Source organism: Oryctolagus cuniculus, chromosome 12 (genome assembly GCF_051225735.1).
Source record: "Oryctolagus cuniculus isolate XC-2025 breed Fujian yellow rabbit chromosome 12, ASM5122573v1, whole genome shotgun sequence".
In the NCBI taxonomy this organism is placed as follows: domain Eukaryota; kingdom Metazoa; phylum Chordata; class Mammalia; order Lagomorpha; family Leporidae; genus Oryctolagus; species Oryctolagus cuniculus.
Window position 1 is genome coordinate 72,570,924 of NC_142878.1, and position 14,669 is coordinate 72,585,592.

General features: G+C 35.8%; 1 protein-coding gene across 22 annotated transcripts in view; it reads left to right on the plus strand.

Annotated features, from left to right (window-relative positions):
* DTWD1 (DTW motif tRNA-uridine aminocarboxypropyltransferase 1) overlaps positions 1–14,669 on the plus strand; it is a 73,768-nt gene that overhangs the window by 16,977 nt on the left and 42,122 nt on the right. For 13 of the 22 annotated variants that reach the window (XR_016218098.1, XR_016218099.1, XM_089310286.1 and 10 more), the window contains one exon: positions 2,188–2,446. Coding sequence is in view for 20 of the 22 variants with exons in the window: in XM_089310286.1 (XP_089166412.1) it covers positions 2,188–2,446 (259 nt within the window). In the remaining 2 variants the exon portion in view is untranslated. Of the gene's footprint in view, positions 1–2,187; positions 2,447–14,176; positions 14,506–14,669 lie in introns of those variants that run through there. The other 9 variants (XM_089310293.1, XM_070054164.2, XM_070054165.2 and 6 more) reach the window with 1 other exon arrangement.

Here is a 14,669-nt window from a genome sequence, read left to right on the forward strand (position 1 = left end):
CCGCTAGGTGGAGGATTAGCCTATTGAGCCGCGGCGCCGGCCAATTGTTAGATTCTTAATTGGTTTTCACAGAGTTGAAATTTTCATATTGGTGAGATATTGCTAGTCTTTTGGTAAGAACTGATTTTACAATAGATTTCAAAAATTTAGACCTTGGATGCTTCTAAAACAATCATTTGAATCTATTTAGGTCCCTTGGGGACCATTTATTGGTGTGGTCAGTCTGGAAACAAATTTAACACATTCATTTATTCCAGAAAGATTTTGTAAGGTTTGCCTCTTTCTCTCTCTCTCTCTCTCACTCTCTCTCTCTTTCTTTCCTTCTTTCTTTCTTCTTGTCTCTATCTATATTGACTTTTTATAGTCTCAGTTTTAGATCTGTCATTATATTTGCATTTCTTTCTCTGGTCAGCTGTATGCTGTTTACATTGTTTAAATAAATACAGTGATAGGTTCTATTAGGGGAACCTTGATTATAATCCAAGAAAATTAAGAAGCCCTGGACTTTGCTATGTAGGTATAGGAATGTATTATGAAAATTTGAAGTTTTATAACTTTGAAATTTAAAAATTCAAGATTATTTCTTAATTTTATTTATTATGTATTTGTTTTTATTAATGTTGACTTTTTCAAAATTGTATATATGTGGTAGGTGTTTGGCCTAGTAGTTATGATGCTTACGTTCATATCAGAGTGCCAGGGTTTGATACCCATCTCTGGCTTCTTACTAATGCAAACCCTTTTAGGTGGTTGTGATAGCTCAAGTAGTTGGGTTCCTGCCAGCTACCTGGGAGATCTAGCTTGAGTTCCTGGATGTTGGCTTGAGTCTTGGCCTATACCTGGGCTCTAGCAGGCATTTGGCAAGTGGACTAGCAGATAGGAGCTCTCTTTCTCTCATGCTTTCTCTCTTTGTCTCCCTGCCTCTCAAATAAAAAATTTAAAAATGTACCTGCACATTGAAGAAAATGTGGGGAATAGGGAGAAGTGTGAGGGATAAAATATGCATGATTCTATCAGTATTTGTACATTTAACAAATGTTTATTTGGTAGCTGTATTGTGTCAGGAACTGTTTAGTCATTGAAGGCTCCAACAGTATAAGATCTCAGAAAGGGGGCTGAAAGGAGGTACCATAATTTTTTAAATTTTTCCTTAAAAGCTATATTTTTCATTTTAATATTCCATAAGAAAAGTACATTCTATACAACATATTCTTTATTGTGAGTGTATATATATTTAGGATTATTTTATTAAGATGGATTCCCATAATGAAATCACTGTGCCAAGGGTATGAACATTTTAAGACTCTTCATTTAAATTGTCATATTGCTTTCATGAAAGGTCATGCTGTTTCACTCTCCTATCACCAATGGTGTAAAGGCTCATTACACCATTTCCTCACCAGTATTCACTGAATCATTTGTTTTATCCTTATCATATAAATGAAAATGGCATTTAAAACTTGAGAAGTTTTGCACTATTTTTTTTTTTTTACTTTATTTAAATATATTTTTGAGGCAGAGAAAGAGAGAGAGAGATCTCCTAGGCTGAGTTAAGCAGAACCATGGTTGGGGGGTGGGAAGTAGGTAGGTGGTGGTAAGAGATATCCTAGAGTGAGCCAAGTAAAAACCAGGAGAGAGAGAGAGAGAGAGAGAGAGAGAGAGAGACCATTTCCTAGGCTAAGCCAAGCCAAAGTCAAGAGCTGGGTGGTAGGTACCCATGTACTTGAGCCGGCACTTCCTGCCTCAGAGGGTACACATTAGCAGGAAGCTAGACTTGAGTGGAGCCAGGACTGAAACCTAGGCATGTTGAATTGTGTTGTGGGCATCCCAAGTGACATCGTAAACACTGTACCAAATGCCTGCCCTTGTAGTGTTCTTTTACAAAGTATCATGTACTTTGCCTTATATTTTATTAAATATTATATATTTTATTTATTTAAGGTACAATTAACATGGCCCTGTAAATCAGTGAGAGACTTATTTTGAAATAAATCATGCATTTAGGTAGTATTTTATGATTATATAATGGTAAAACCTAAACTTTACCATACATACTAAAGAAATACCAACCCATTGCTTTTTTCCTGCCAGACATTCAGTGCCTATTTTTCTTGAAGTTTTAAGTCAGTCAGAATTCATTTTGAAGATAATAATAGCACACCGCTCACATTAGTCTCTTTGTTTTAGGTTGTACTTGTTTTTCCTGGACCTCAGTCAGTCTCCATAAAAGATATTTCTTTTCATCTGCAAAAAAGAATTCAAGATAATATTAGAGGTAAAAATGATGACCCTGACAAGCCATCTGTTAAACGCAAAAAAACTGAAGAACTGGAGGACTGTGATTTGATTGACAGCAAGTGCAAAGACATGACACTGAAAAAAATAATTTTTATAGATAGTACCTGGAACCAAACAAACAAAATATTGACTGATGAGCGACTTCAAGGTAAGGAAAAAAATGTGTTTGGGTTATTCCTCTTCTAGCAAGTTTTATGTTTAAGAACTTCAAACTTACTCGTAAATTGAAAGGATTGCATTGAATATCTATACATATCTATACATATGTATTTATATTTTATAAAATTTTGGTTGCACCATCTGAAAGTAAGTTGCAGGCTTTGTAGCACTATACCTTTAAATACTTAGGTATACATCTTTTAAGAATAAGGATATTCTGCATAATAAACATAATAACATCATTCTTAAAAGTTAGTGAAAGTTCTGTAAGTATTGTCCAGTATAAGTGTGCATTCAGATTTCCTTAACTGATCAAAGACTATCTCTTGTAGATTTTTTTCTCTTGATTCAGCATTTGACCTCCACACATTTACCTTTTTTATGATGTATCTTTGGTATTTTAAAAATCTAGAATAATCTCTTGGTTTTCATGGCTTAGATCTTTTTAAAGAGGTCAGATCAATAATCTAAATATTTCATCATAATTAGGTTCCGTTTAAATATTTTTAGCTAGGGACAGGTGTTTGATGCAGTGGGTAAGTCACCAGTTGGGACACACACATTCCATATCAGAGTGCCTAATTTGAGTTCTAGCCACTCTACTTCCCATCTGGCTATCTGACAAGGTACATCCTGGGAAGCAGCAGTAATGGCTGAAATACTTGAGTCCCTGACACCCACTTGGGAGACCAAATGGAACTGTGGGCTCCTGGTTTCAGCTTGGGCCCAGCCTGGCTATTGTGTACTTTTAGGGAGGGAACTAGCAGATAGAAGATCTCTCATTCTCTCTCTGTCTGTTTTTCAAATAAAGTGAAGATACATAAATAAAAATTAAATATTTTTGGTTAAGGTGCCAATAGGTAAGGGCAAATCCAGAATTGTCTATGGCAATTTCAGTTAATATTTGTTGTTTTTGTATAGTTATTAATAGCATGCCCTTTCACTCTCAGAAATGAATTATTAAGATGATAAATTGTATGATTAACCAATTCCTAAGTAAAGTTGTATACTTACTGTTATATAAAATCAGGAGGCATATAATACAGATTGTTTCATTATTTGTGATAACTTTGATTAAAGTGATGATTGCCAGATCTTTCCATTATGTAGTTTTGTTTTTCTCTTTGTAATTAGTAATAATCTATAGAGTGATGCTTTGAGACTATGGACTGCTTCCCAACAGCTTTTCACTGAGTGGGTTTGGTATTTATTGATTCCTGCCTAAATCAAAGATCACACTGAAAACTTAAAAATGATGAGGTTTTAATTAGGAGTCTTATTTCTTCTACATTTTATAATTATCATTCTTATATTAATATTTTTAAAAAAGCTTTTTCTTTTTTTTCTTGTTTTTCTTTTCTCTCCCTTCTCCTGCCCCTTTTTTAGATCACTGTAAACTGTAGTCCTACAGGTTTTCTTTTTAATTCAATATGCTTTTTAATGGTTCTGTTCTTTTGATGCTCAAATTACCTCAAATTTGCCAGTGAGAACCCTTGAAATCCTTGTGGCATTGCCTCATTAGTCTTTCTGATTAAAAAAAAAAAAAAAAAAGGATGTCCCAAGTATACCTGTACTTTTTACCTGTTCCAGACCTGAAATCAATAAGGTTTTAAGGGACTGTGGTTCCTTTTGGTTGGAAATGATATTAGGAACCTAAGATCTAATAAACTTGTTACCCTTCAGATGTTATTTCCTCAGTAGACAGCCAAGAAAAATAAATATATATCATGAGTTCACATGGATAGCTTCAAGTGAGATTTAACATTACAAAGAGATTTTATTTATTTATTTATTTTTTTATCTGTGTCTCTTTTTCTGGTAGATTGAGAACCTTGGTGGCTTAAAAGAGTTACTTTATTTGCCAAGTAACACCTCATAATATGAAGAACATATTGCCTCTTTTCTTCTCTTGCTCCTTACTTAGATCTTCAGGCTTTCTCAGTTGTTCCTCTAAAAATTTTAGGTTTATTCCTAGCTATTTGATGGCTTTGTTTGTGAATCAAGTATGAGATGGCAGGAAGTAGTTGTTAAAAGTTTCAGCCTGGGAGAGCTCCTATCAAGCTAGAGTTAAAAATGTACATAATCTTGAAAAGAAAGTTTCTGACACTTTTTGGAGTTTGATTTGTGTTAATTAGTCACCAGCTAAAAGAACTGACATTAGACTTAGCTAGTTTAATTTATATAATTTGTACCTCTGAGATGCTATCACATTAGTAAGGTTGCTTTGCCAATCTAATTGTGTGTGCTTGTGTGTTTGTGTGAAGTGGGAGTTACTACAGGGCATAGAACCTTTAAAAATGTTGTTGCTGGTGTTTGGTAGAAAAGGAACTACCCTAAGGCCCTGCCCTTTGAAAGTGACAAGGAGTACTGCCTGCCACATTCCCTTGGATGTTTACAGCAGCAAGTTACTCCTCAGTTTGAAGATTTTTCTTTATAATTACCTTATTTGGTCATTGAAAAGATCAAATGAAAGAACATAAGTGAAAACCCTTTAAAAACTATAAAAGGAATTATTGTGGTACTATTCAAAATCTGTTTGTGCTTCAGGCTTGCCTAAAATCAGATTTGTACAAAAGATTTCTGTTATTCCTTTCCAATCCACATAGAAGTGCTATTCAAAAATTTTAAAAGAGATTTCTTAATCCCTTCAAAGTCTTAAAATAAACAGATTTCTAGAGGCAGGCTTTACTGTATGCCTTACTTCAATCCCTGCCCCTTCTGGCTTCTCATTGCACCAGAGAGAATAATTAAGGATCCACACATAATTACATATAACTTCTGTATATATGAAGTATCAGTCTCTGAGTAAGCCAAGTTGCTTCCACAAGAAACAATCCCTGTTTGGCTTTAGTGTTTTTTTTTTTTTTTCAATTTTTAAAAAAGATTTATTTATTTATTTGGAAGTCAGAGTTACAGAGAGAAGGAGAGACAGAAAAGGGGGGGTGGGTGGGGGAATCTTCCATTCGCTGGTTTACTTCCCAGACTGCACAAAGGCCAGGGTTGGGCCAGGCCAAAGCCAGGTGCCAAGAGTTTCATTCATGTCTCCTATTTGGTGGTAGGACCTAAACACTTGAGCCATCTTCTGCTGCTTTTCCCAGGCCATTAGCAGGGAGCTAGATCAGAAGTGGAGTAGCCAGGACACAAACTGGGGCCCATATGGGATGCCAGCATCCCAGGAGGCTGCTTTAGTTGCTGTGCTAAAAAGCTTAGAGTTTAAAATAATTTATTATTTGATGAGATTAAGTTGAGATGATTAATTCTAACCTCAGCCTGAACTGTCAAGTATAATGTACTGAAAATTATGTGTCTGTTATTTTATTGTTGTGCATGCTGAGTTTAAGAATTCCCTTAACAATGTAAAGCTACATATACTATTTTTATCAGACTTTATAGTGAAATGCTTTAGGTCTTTTACCAGTGTCAAAGTAAAACACTGGAAGGTTTAGTGCCTGATGTAATAACCAAAGGTAAACTTAAAAACTGTGAGAGGCCGGCATTGTGGCATAGCGGGTAAAGCCGCCGCCTGCAGTGCCCGCATCCCGTATGAGCGCTGGTTTGAGTCCTGGCTGCTCCACTTCCTATCCAGCTCCCTGCTATGGCCTGGGATAGCAGTAGATGATGGCCCAAGTCCTTGGGCCCCTACACCCACGTGAGAGACTCGGCAAAAGCTCCTGGTTCCTGGCTTCGGATCGGCGCAGCTCTGGCTGTTGCAGCCATCTGGGGAGTCAACCAGCGGGTGGAAGACCTCGCTCGCTCTCTCTCTGCCTCTCCTTTCTCTGCATAACTCTGACTTTTAAATAAAAAAAAAAAAAAAAAAACCGGTAAGTGAAGAGTGACAAGATTTTTGGAGATTCAGCATAGGAAGCCTGGGAGAATGCAGGATTAAAGATGTTTTCTTTTTGTTGGGAGGAGCCCATATTATTAATTGTTACATGATTGTAATTTGTTAAAATTATAAGCCAGCTGTCCCCTCATTTAACTGCATTGATACAATTTTCAATATAATACTTGTTCGTATTATAATTATTGCTTAAATTATACTCACTATGTCATCTACAGATGCTCCTTACTTAATGATGGGTTCACCTCCTGATAAGCAAATACTAAGTTGAAAACATAATTAAGTCAAAAATGCATTTAATACATCTGATTTGGCGCCGGCACACCGGGTTCTAGTCCCGGTCGGGGCGCCGGATTCTGTCCCGGTTGCCCCTCTTCCAGGCCAGCTCTCTGCTATGGCCAGGGAGTGCAGTGGAGGATGGCCCAGGTGCTTGGGCCCTGCACCCCATGGGAGACCAGGAAAAGCACCTGGCTCCTGGCTCCTGCCAGGATCAGCGCGGTGCGCCGGCTGCAGCGGCGGCCATTGGAGGGTGAACCAACGGCAAAAGGAAGACCTTTCTCTCTGTCTCTCTCTCTCACTGTCCACTCTGCCTGTCAAAAAAAAAAAAAAAAAAAAAAAAAAAAAAAAAAAAAAAAATACATCTGATTTGCAGAACATCGCAGTGTCAGCAACACCATCCAGCACAGCATATGGTTATTTCCTATCGTGATCGCTGAGACTCACTATTCAGTATCACGAGAGTACGGTGCTGCATACTGCTAGCCTGGAAAAAGATCAACACTCAAAATTTGAAGTAATGTTTCTATTAAATACATATCACTTTCACACCATTGTAAAGCTAAAAAATTCTGAAGGCAAACTATTTTAGGTCAGAGAGTGTCTGTACTACCTCATTCAGTTCTTTCAACAAGCATAGGGGAGTAGGTAAAATATTTTAGTCTCATTTTGCAGTTGAATAAATTCACGCAATGATTTTGGCAGGAAAGTCATTTATAATGTCTGCTTTAAATCTGTACTGCTAAAATTTTTTACTTATTTTGTTATGAAGTTACTGACTCTTAGAAATATTAGCAAGAAAAAAGTTACATGTTGAATTTTTAAAAATAAATATTAATTTTCTATATAATACCTTGTCTGTACATTCTAATACTTTTAAAAGATTCTTCTGTACTTCCAAGCAAATTTTTAAAACAGGTTGGATTACTTAATCACTGAAGCTTCATTTTTATAGCAAACATTTTCGAACATATTCCAAGTGTCATAGGAAACAGACACAATTTGGTAGTTTTTCTTAATTTGTTTTTCTAGGAATTATGTTGGTAATGTCAAAATCCTCCATTAACATTTTAATTATATAATGTTTATTAAATATCGTGTAAAGTGTAGCAGAAATACGTATCAAGCATCACTGACATTGTTAGAGAAGGGAATGAGACTAGAACAGAGAGATGAGATTACCTAAAGGAACTTTTGCTTTATCTGTATTCTTTATTTATCTTTTGTAACAAGAACATGTTCATGTATGACTAGAGAAATTAAATGAAAAGAAAAAATAAATACCTGGAGAAAACTTTTATGTTTAAGCCAGGAAAACAAATCACTGATTATCAGACTTAGTCCAAAGATCACTTTTTCTTTTTCAGAAAGATACACAAGATTCATACCCAAGACAGATTTCATGTTTAGAGGCTATACATGAAATGAAATCTAGAAATAAAAAATCATAAGGTGAAAAAACTTTTAGTTGTGCTAATTACTTAAAATATTTTCAAATGTCTGCCTTTACCTCTTGATTATAATTAACAATAACAAAATCAAAACTGTTGCATGTATTTAAATCCAAATTATTCAAGATGAAATGTTTTCAAAATACCTAGCTAGAATACCTAAAGGAAGAATGGCTTTATGATTGCTTCATTCTCCCTGGACAGCCAGTGTCCTAGATTTGAGAGGTAAAAAGGAGAATAACGTAAGTCTCTACCTTCTGGTTGATCACAGTGGCTATAGTTAGGGTTGTATTCACTTGCATATAATAGAAACTCTTCCTAGAATCTTTTGGACAAGTAACAGCTTTACTTTTCACATGTAAAAGTCCAAAGGTGGAAAATGCAGGCCTGCTATAGGAGTTTTACAATGCCATTAAGAACTGGAACTTGGGGCCAGTACTGGGGTTTAGTAGGCTAAGCCTCTGCCTCTGGCACCAACATCCCACTTGGGTGCCAATTCTTTTCCCTGGCTGCTCCTCTTCCAATACAGCTCCGTGCTATAGCCTGGGAAAGCACTAGAAGATGGCCCAAGTGCTTGGGTCCTGCACCCACAGGACCTGGAAAAAGCTCCTGGCTCCTAGCTTCGAACTGGCTCAGCTCCAGCTGTTGTAGCCATTTGGGGAGTGAACCAGTGGTTGGAAGACCTTTCTCTCCGTCTTTCTGTCTCTCTATCTATAACTTCACCTCTCAAATAAATAATTAAATCTTAAACAAAAAGACAAATGTATCTGATGAAAAAGATAATGTGTAAAAAAAAAAAAAAAAAGAACTGGTTTCCTCATCCACCATTGCTTTCATCCTCATGCTTACAAGACACCTGCTAGTTTCTGAGGATCCACATAGTTATTCCAGGAAAAACAAAGAGCAAAGAACCATATGTGTTCTCTATTTAAAAAAATAAGTAAATAAAAAGGCTAGGTTCTGCATAGTAGATTTCATTTTCCCTTCTTTTGGCCAGAACTAGTTCATAATGACCAGCTTGGCTGTTAGGGAGTCAGGAAAATTATTTTTAGCTAGACACATGCCATGGTGAAGACAATTGTGATTTTATTATTATGAGAGAGAGAAAATGATTATTGAGAAGCAGTGAGAGCTTTCTGTTATATAATCTATCATGAAAAACAGGTAAACAAATCAGAAAATATAGTGTGCTTTAGATGCAGTGCAGCATCCTCTGAAAGATTTCTCAGAGGAGTTGCTATTGCTTTTCAAATCTTGATGGATGGAGTGGTGAGGGAGGGACATTTCAGGCCAAGAGAATGCTGTATGCATGAGTATGGAAACATTTGCATTCAAGAAACTGAAATACTTTAATACTGTGGCCTAGAATACATTCATATATGACAACAGTAGGAGAAAAGACAGTAATAAATTCAAATTATGAATGACCTTGAATGTCATGCCTGAAGAATTTGTTCTTTGGATACTGTGACATCATTAAAAAATTGTATGCCTGTCACTGACATGATTAGATTGTGTTTTAAATCTAGTCGGAAGGACTGGTTGGATATCTATTAGACCCAGTCCTGTGACTAAAAACAGGCAATGATTTAGTTTTTGTTTTTGGTGGTTTTTTTTGCTATATGTTTATAAGGAATTATACATATGAAAGAATATATTGAATATTAACTTACAGATAATGACATAACAAATAGTTAAGAACCCAGGCACCAGAATAGTATGTTACTTGTGTGTTCTCATTCCCTAAGCCATTATCATTTCTCTCAACAATTATTCTCCTAATTGTTTATCTTAATTTTTAAAAAAAATATTTATTTATTTGAAAGGCAGAAAGAGACAGTCAGAGGTCTCCCATCCATTAGTTAACTCCTCAAATGCTCCCAGTAGTCCAGGGTAGACCAGACTGACCCAGGAACTGGGAACTCATTCCAGTTTTCCTATCTGGCTGTTAGGGACCCAGCTACTTGAGCCATCACCTGCTGCTTCTGAGGGTACACACCAAAAGGAAGCTGGAGTTGGAAGTGGAGCTGGAACTTAAATCTAGACACTCAGTTAAGGGATGCAAATATTCTAAGCTGTGTCCTAACTGCTAGGCCAAACACCTGTCCCTCTTTTACTTCTATAGATTCTAGCAGTACTATGTACATTATTTTTCATAAGCCATATATTATTTAGTTTTGCTTTATTTTCACCTGTAAGTTTTCTTGGGACTTGCTTCCTAAAGTTATCAAAATTTATTTGTATTGTCACATGACTATGGTTTTAGTTTATTCATTTTGACTGCCGTAAAACATCAGACTGGGAATATATGAGTTCATCTAGTCTCCTGTTGATGATACACTTGGGTTATTTCTAGTTTTTGCTTCAAATAGTCTACTACAAACATTCTCATGTGTGTGCAAGCTCCTCTAGCAAATGTATCTAGGAATCTAATTGCTGGGTTAATGAGTATGAATTTTCAGCTTTATAAGATAATGACAAATAGTTTTAAACAGGGTCTATAAAATTTTTTTTAAGATTTATTTATTTGTTTCTTTGAAAGTCAGAGTTACACAGAGAGAGGAGAAGCAGAGAGAGAGAGAGGTCTTCCATCCGCTGGTTCACTCCCCAATTGGCCGCAACAGCCAGAACTGCGCAAATCCGAAGCCAGGAGCCAGGAGCTTCTTCTGGGTCTCCCACGCGGGAGCAGGGGCCCAAGGACTTGGGCCATCTTCTACTGCTTTCCCAGGCCACAGCAGAGAGCTGGATAGGATGTGCAGCAGCCGGGTCTCAAACCGGTGCTCATATGAGATGCTGGTACTTCAGGCCAGGGCGTTAACCTACTGTGCCACAGCACCGGCCCCAGGGTTTATAAATTTATACTGCCATTATTATTGTGTAAGACGTCCATCAGTCCATAATCCTTTTTACTTACTTGTCAAATGTCTAATTTGTTATCTGATATGTCTAATTTGTTATCTAACACGTATAAAATGGTATCTCGTGTTTTTAATTTGTTTTTCTACTTATTAATTGGACTGAGCATCGTTTTGTTAATTTATTTGGTCATATACACATCCCATTCTGTGAAATACCTTTGCGCATTTTTCTAAGATTTTATGTGGCTGATTTGTAGGAATTCTTTATATATTCCAGAAATACAGATTGCTTTGAAATGTCTTCTTAGAGTTAGTGGCTCATCTTTTTAATTTCTTTATGATAAATTTTGAGAAAAATATTCATAAAATATATCAGTTTTTTAAAAGATTTTATTTATTTATTTGAGAGAGAGAGTTACAGAGAGAGGGAGAGACTCCCCAATTGTCTGCAACAGCTGGGGCTGAGCCAATCCAAAGCCAGGAACCAGGAGCTTCTTCTGGGCCGCCCGTGAGGGTGCAGGGGCCCAACCACTTGGGCCATTCTCCAGTACCTTCCCAGACCATAAGTAGAGAACTGTATTGGAAAAAGAGCAGCTAGGACACCCATATGGGATGTTGGTGCCGCAGGTGGAGGATTAGCCTACTACGCCACAGCACTGGGCCAGAATTTATCAGTTTATATGTTAAGTACTTTTTATGTTTCGTTTAAATTTACTTAAATATGCTAAGTTTCTACTAATTATTATTGGAAATTATTGATTTCTCATTTAATATCTGTTGTATTTCTTCCTTTCCAGTTCTTATAAATCTAATTAATGTATTCTTTATTACTATAAGAATTCCATTAAAATATTGAATGGAAGTTCTATAGAGAACATCCTTCTCATGTTTCAGTCTGATAATCTATTTATTTTAAATGGCAAGTTTAATTTGTATTTGCTGTGAATATTGATATATTTTCTGTTTCTACCATCTTAATTTTATATCTATTTGGTTTTCTTTTTACCATTTTTTTCTTTCCATTGATTGAATTAACTTTTGTTTTGCTCCAGTTTTTAATATTCCTATTTCAATTCTTTTAGAGAAATACACATATGTCCCTTGATAAATTTCAGACCCAGAGATAGGCATTTGGCTTAGCAGTTAAGATGCCTGTGTCCTGTGTCAGAGTGCCTGGGTTTGATTCCTATATTCTGGCTCCTGTATCCAGTTTTCTGCTAATACAGATCATAGGAGGCAGTAGTGATGGCTTACGTGAGATTGGGTTCCTAGCACCCAATGAGAGATCTGGGTTGAGTTTTTGGCTTTTAGTTTTGGTTTCAGCTGGGAGGCTGTTGAGGTATCTGGGAAGTGAACTGGCAGATGGAAGCTTGCTACCTCTCTCTCTCTGCCTCTTAAATTAAAACAAAAAATATTGAAAGGCAAACAATACTGTCTTTAACTTCTGCTTTAAACACTTTAGGGACTTTGTACACTTGAGCTTGTTTCAGCCTCCTCCTTATTGACAATGTTATCGTTAGTGTTCTTTTAACTGGGTTTTATTGGTGTGTTGTCTATTAATGTTTTTTACCCTTTCTTTGTATTATTCTGTTAGGCATGTAATTTTAGCTAGCCAGCTATTTTTTTTTTAAGATTTATTTATTTATTTGAAAGTCAGAGTTACACACACACACACACAGAGAGAGAGAGAGAGAGGTCTTCCATCCGTTGATTCACTCCCCAATTGGCTGCAATGCCCAGAGCTGTGCCTATCCGAAGCCAGGAACCAGGAGCTTCTTCCAGGTTTCCCACACTAGTGCAGAGGCCCAAGGACTTGGGCCATCTTCTACTGCTTTCCCAGACCTTAGTAGAGAGCTGGATTGGAAGTGGAGCAGCCAGGACTCAACCAGCGCCCATATGGGTTGCTGGCACTGCAGGCAGCAGCTTTTACCCACTATGCCGCAGTGCCAGCCCCACTATTGTCTTTTGACATTTGGAAGACATTATTATGCCATCTTCAATATTCTATTGTTGCTAATGAAACGTTTCCTATTATCCTACTTACCTTCCTTTACATATGATCTGTCCCTTCTCAATGGATATTTTTAAAATCTCTTTATTCTTAGTGCTTTGCAGTTATACTATTATATAAAGTATCTAGCCACTAATTTCTTTGTATTTATGCTATTTGAGATATATTATGTTTCATGTGTCTATATGGCTTTGCCTTTTAAAAAACAATTTCTGAAAAAGTCAGAGGTGTTATCTCTTTAAATGCTATCTTTATTCTTTTTTTTCTGTCCCCCACATATTCCTATTAGACCCTTGATTTTCCATATCTCTTAATATCATAACATATGTATTTATGTCTTACCACTGTTGGCTACATTTCTCTGATAGCTTTGGTGTAAATGTAGGGTATGACGATAGGAAGCAATTGACCACTCAGAGATTCCAAATTGGTCATTGGACCAATTTTGATGATGCTACCTTCTCCCCAACATTTCTCACTTTAAAAATAAAGTATGCTAAAATGTATAACAAATAGCTTTAATTTTAATTTAAGTGTCAGTATTGGTCAAAGGAGCTAATAGCATTCTGGGTATATGTGTTGACAGCTGCTTTATAAGAGATGATAGTATTGTTAGTTCATTAACCATTTCCTCTTTACGTTTAGAAGTGTAAGATATTCTAGCTGTTTGTGTGTTTTGGGGCTCTACTGTATAGGTATGACAGAGCTAAAGATACAGCTCTAGTTCTATTAATGAAGATATAGCCTAAAAGTGATAATTTAAAAGTAAACTTTTACTAGTAGCATGGGCCATTTTATGAGCATTGGAATATTTTTGAAGTTACTGTATCAAGGAAATGAAACCCTTCTGAAAATTGGTGAGTTTAACCCTATCCTGGGTTAAAATTAAAAAAGATTCATAGAGGGTAAAAGAAATGAGTATCTTAAATGTTAATTATTTTTAATCCATTTCTATAAAATCTAAGATTTATATATTGTAAGTTATGTTTCATCTCTTATAAATCAGTGTCAACACAGAAACTCAGAATGCTCTTAGCTCCTTAGACCAGTGTTGAGTAATACATCATACTGTGTCTTAAATTCCTTCTGTTTATACCTTATGAATTTAAGAAAATACCCTGTTTGGAATTGAGAATGAAGAAAGTTATCTGTATTTCCTAAAATAGCAAATTCTTTCAATAATTAAAAGAAGTTGTTATTATTGTTCCATGCCCTTTGCTTAAGAAGAAATATTTATATTTTTCTTTTTTTTTTTCTTTTTCTTTCCTTTTTTTTTTGGCAGGGTTGTTACAAGTTGAGTTGAAAACAAGAAAAACTTGCTTTTGGCGCCATCAAAAAGGAAAGCCAGACACTTTCCTTTCCACAATTGAAGCCATTTACTACTTTTTAGTAGACTACCACACTGATATATTAAAAGAGAAATACAAAGGACAATATGACAATCTTTTATTTTTCTACTCTTTTATGTACCAGCTGATAAAGAATGCCAAATGCTCTGGAGATAAAGAAACAAAAAAACTTATACATTAGTGTTTAATAAGCTACCTATGTCATTTTATTTTGCTAAAATCAATAAACTTATAGTTGTGCTTTGTTTATTCTTAAGAAAAATCATAAATAATGCCTATAAGACTACTTAAAAAGTACCAGTTTCATTCATTTTACCTTATGTGTTTTTTTTTGTTTTTTTTTTTTGTTTGTTTGTTTGTTTGTTTGTTTTTTGACAGGTAGAGTTATAGACAGTGAGAAAGAGAAACAGGTAGAAAGGTCTTCCC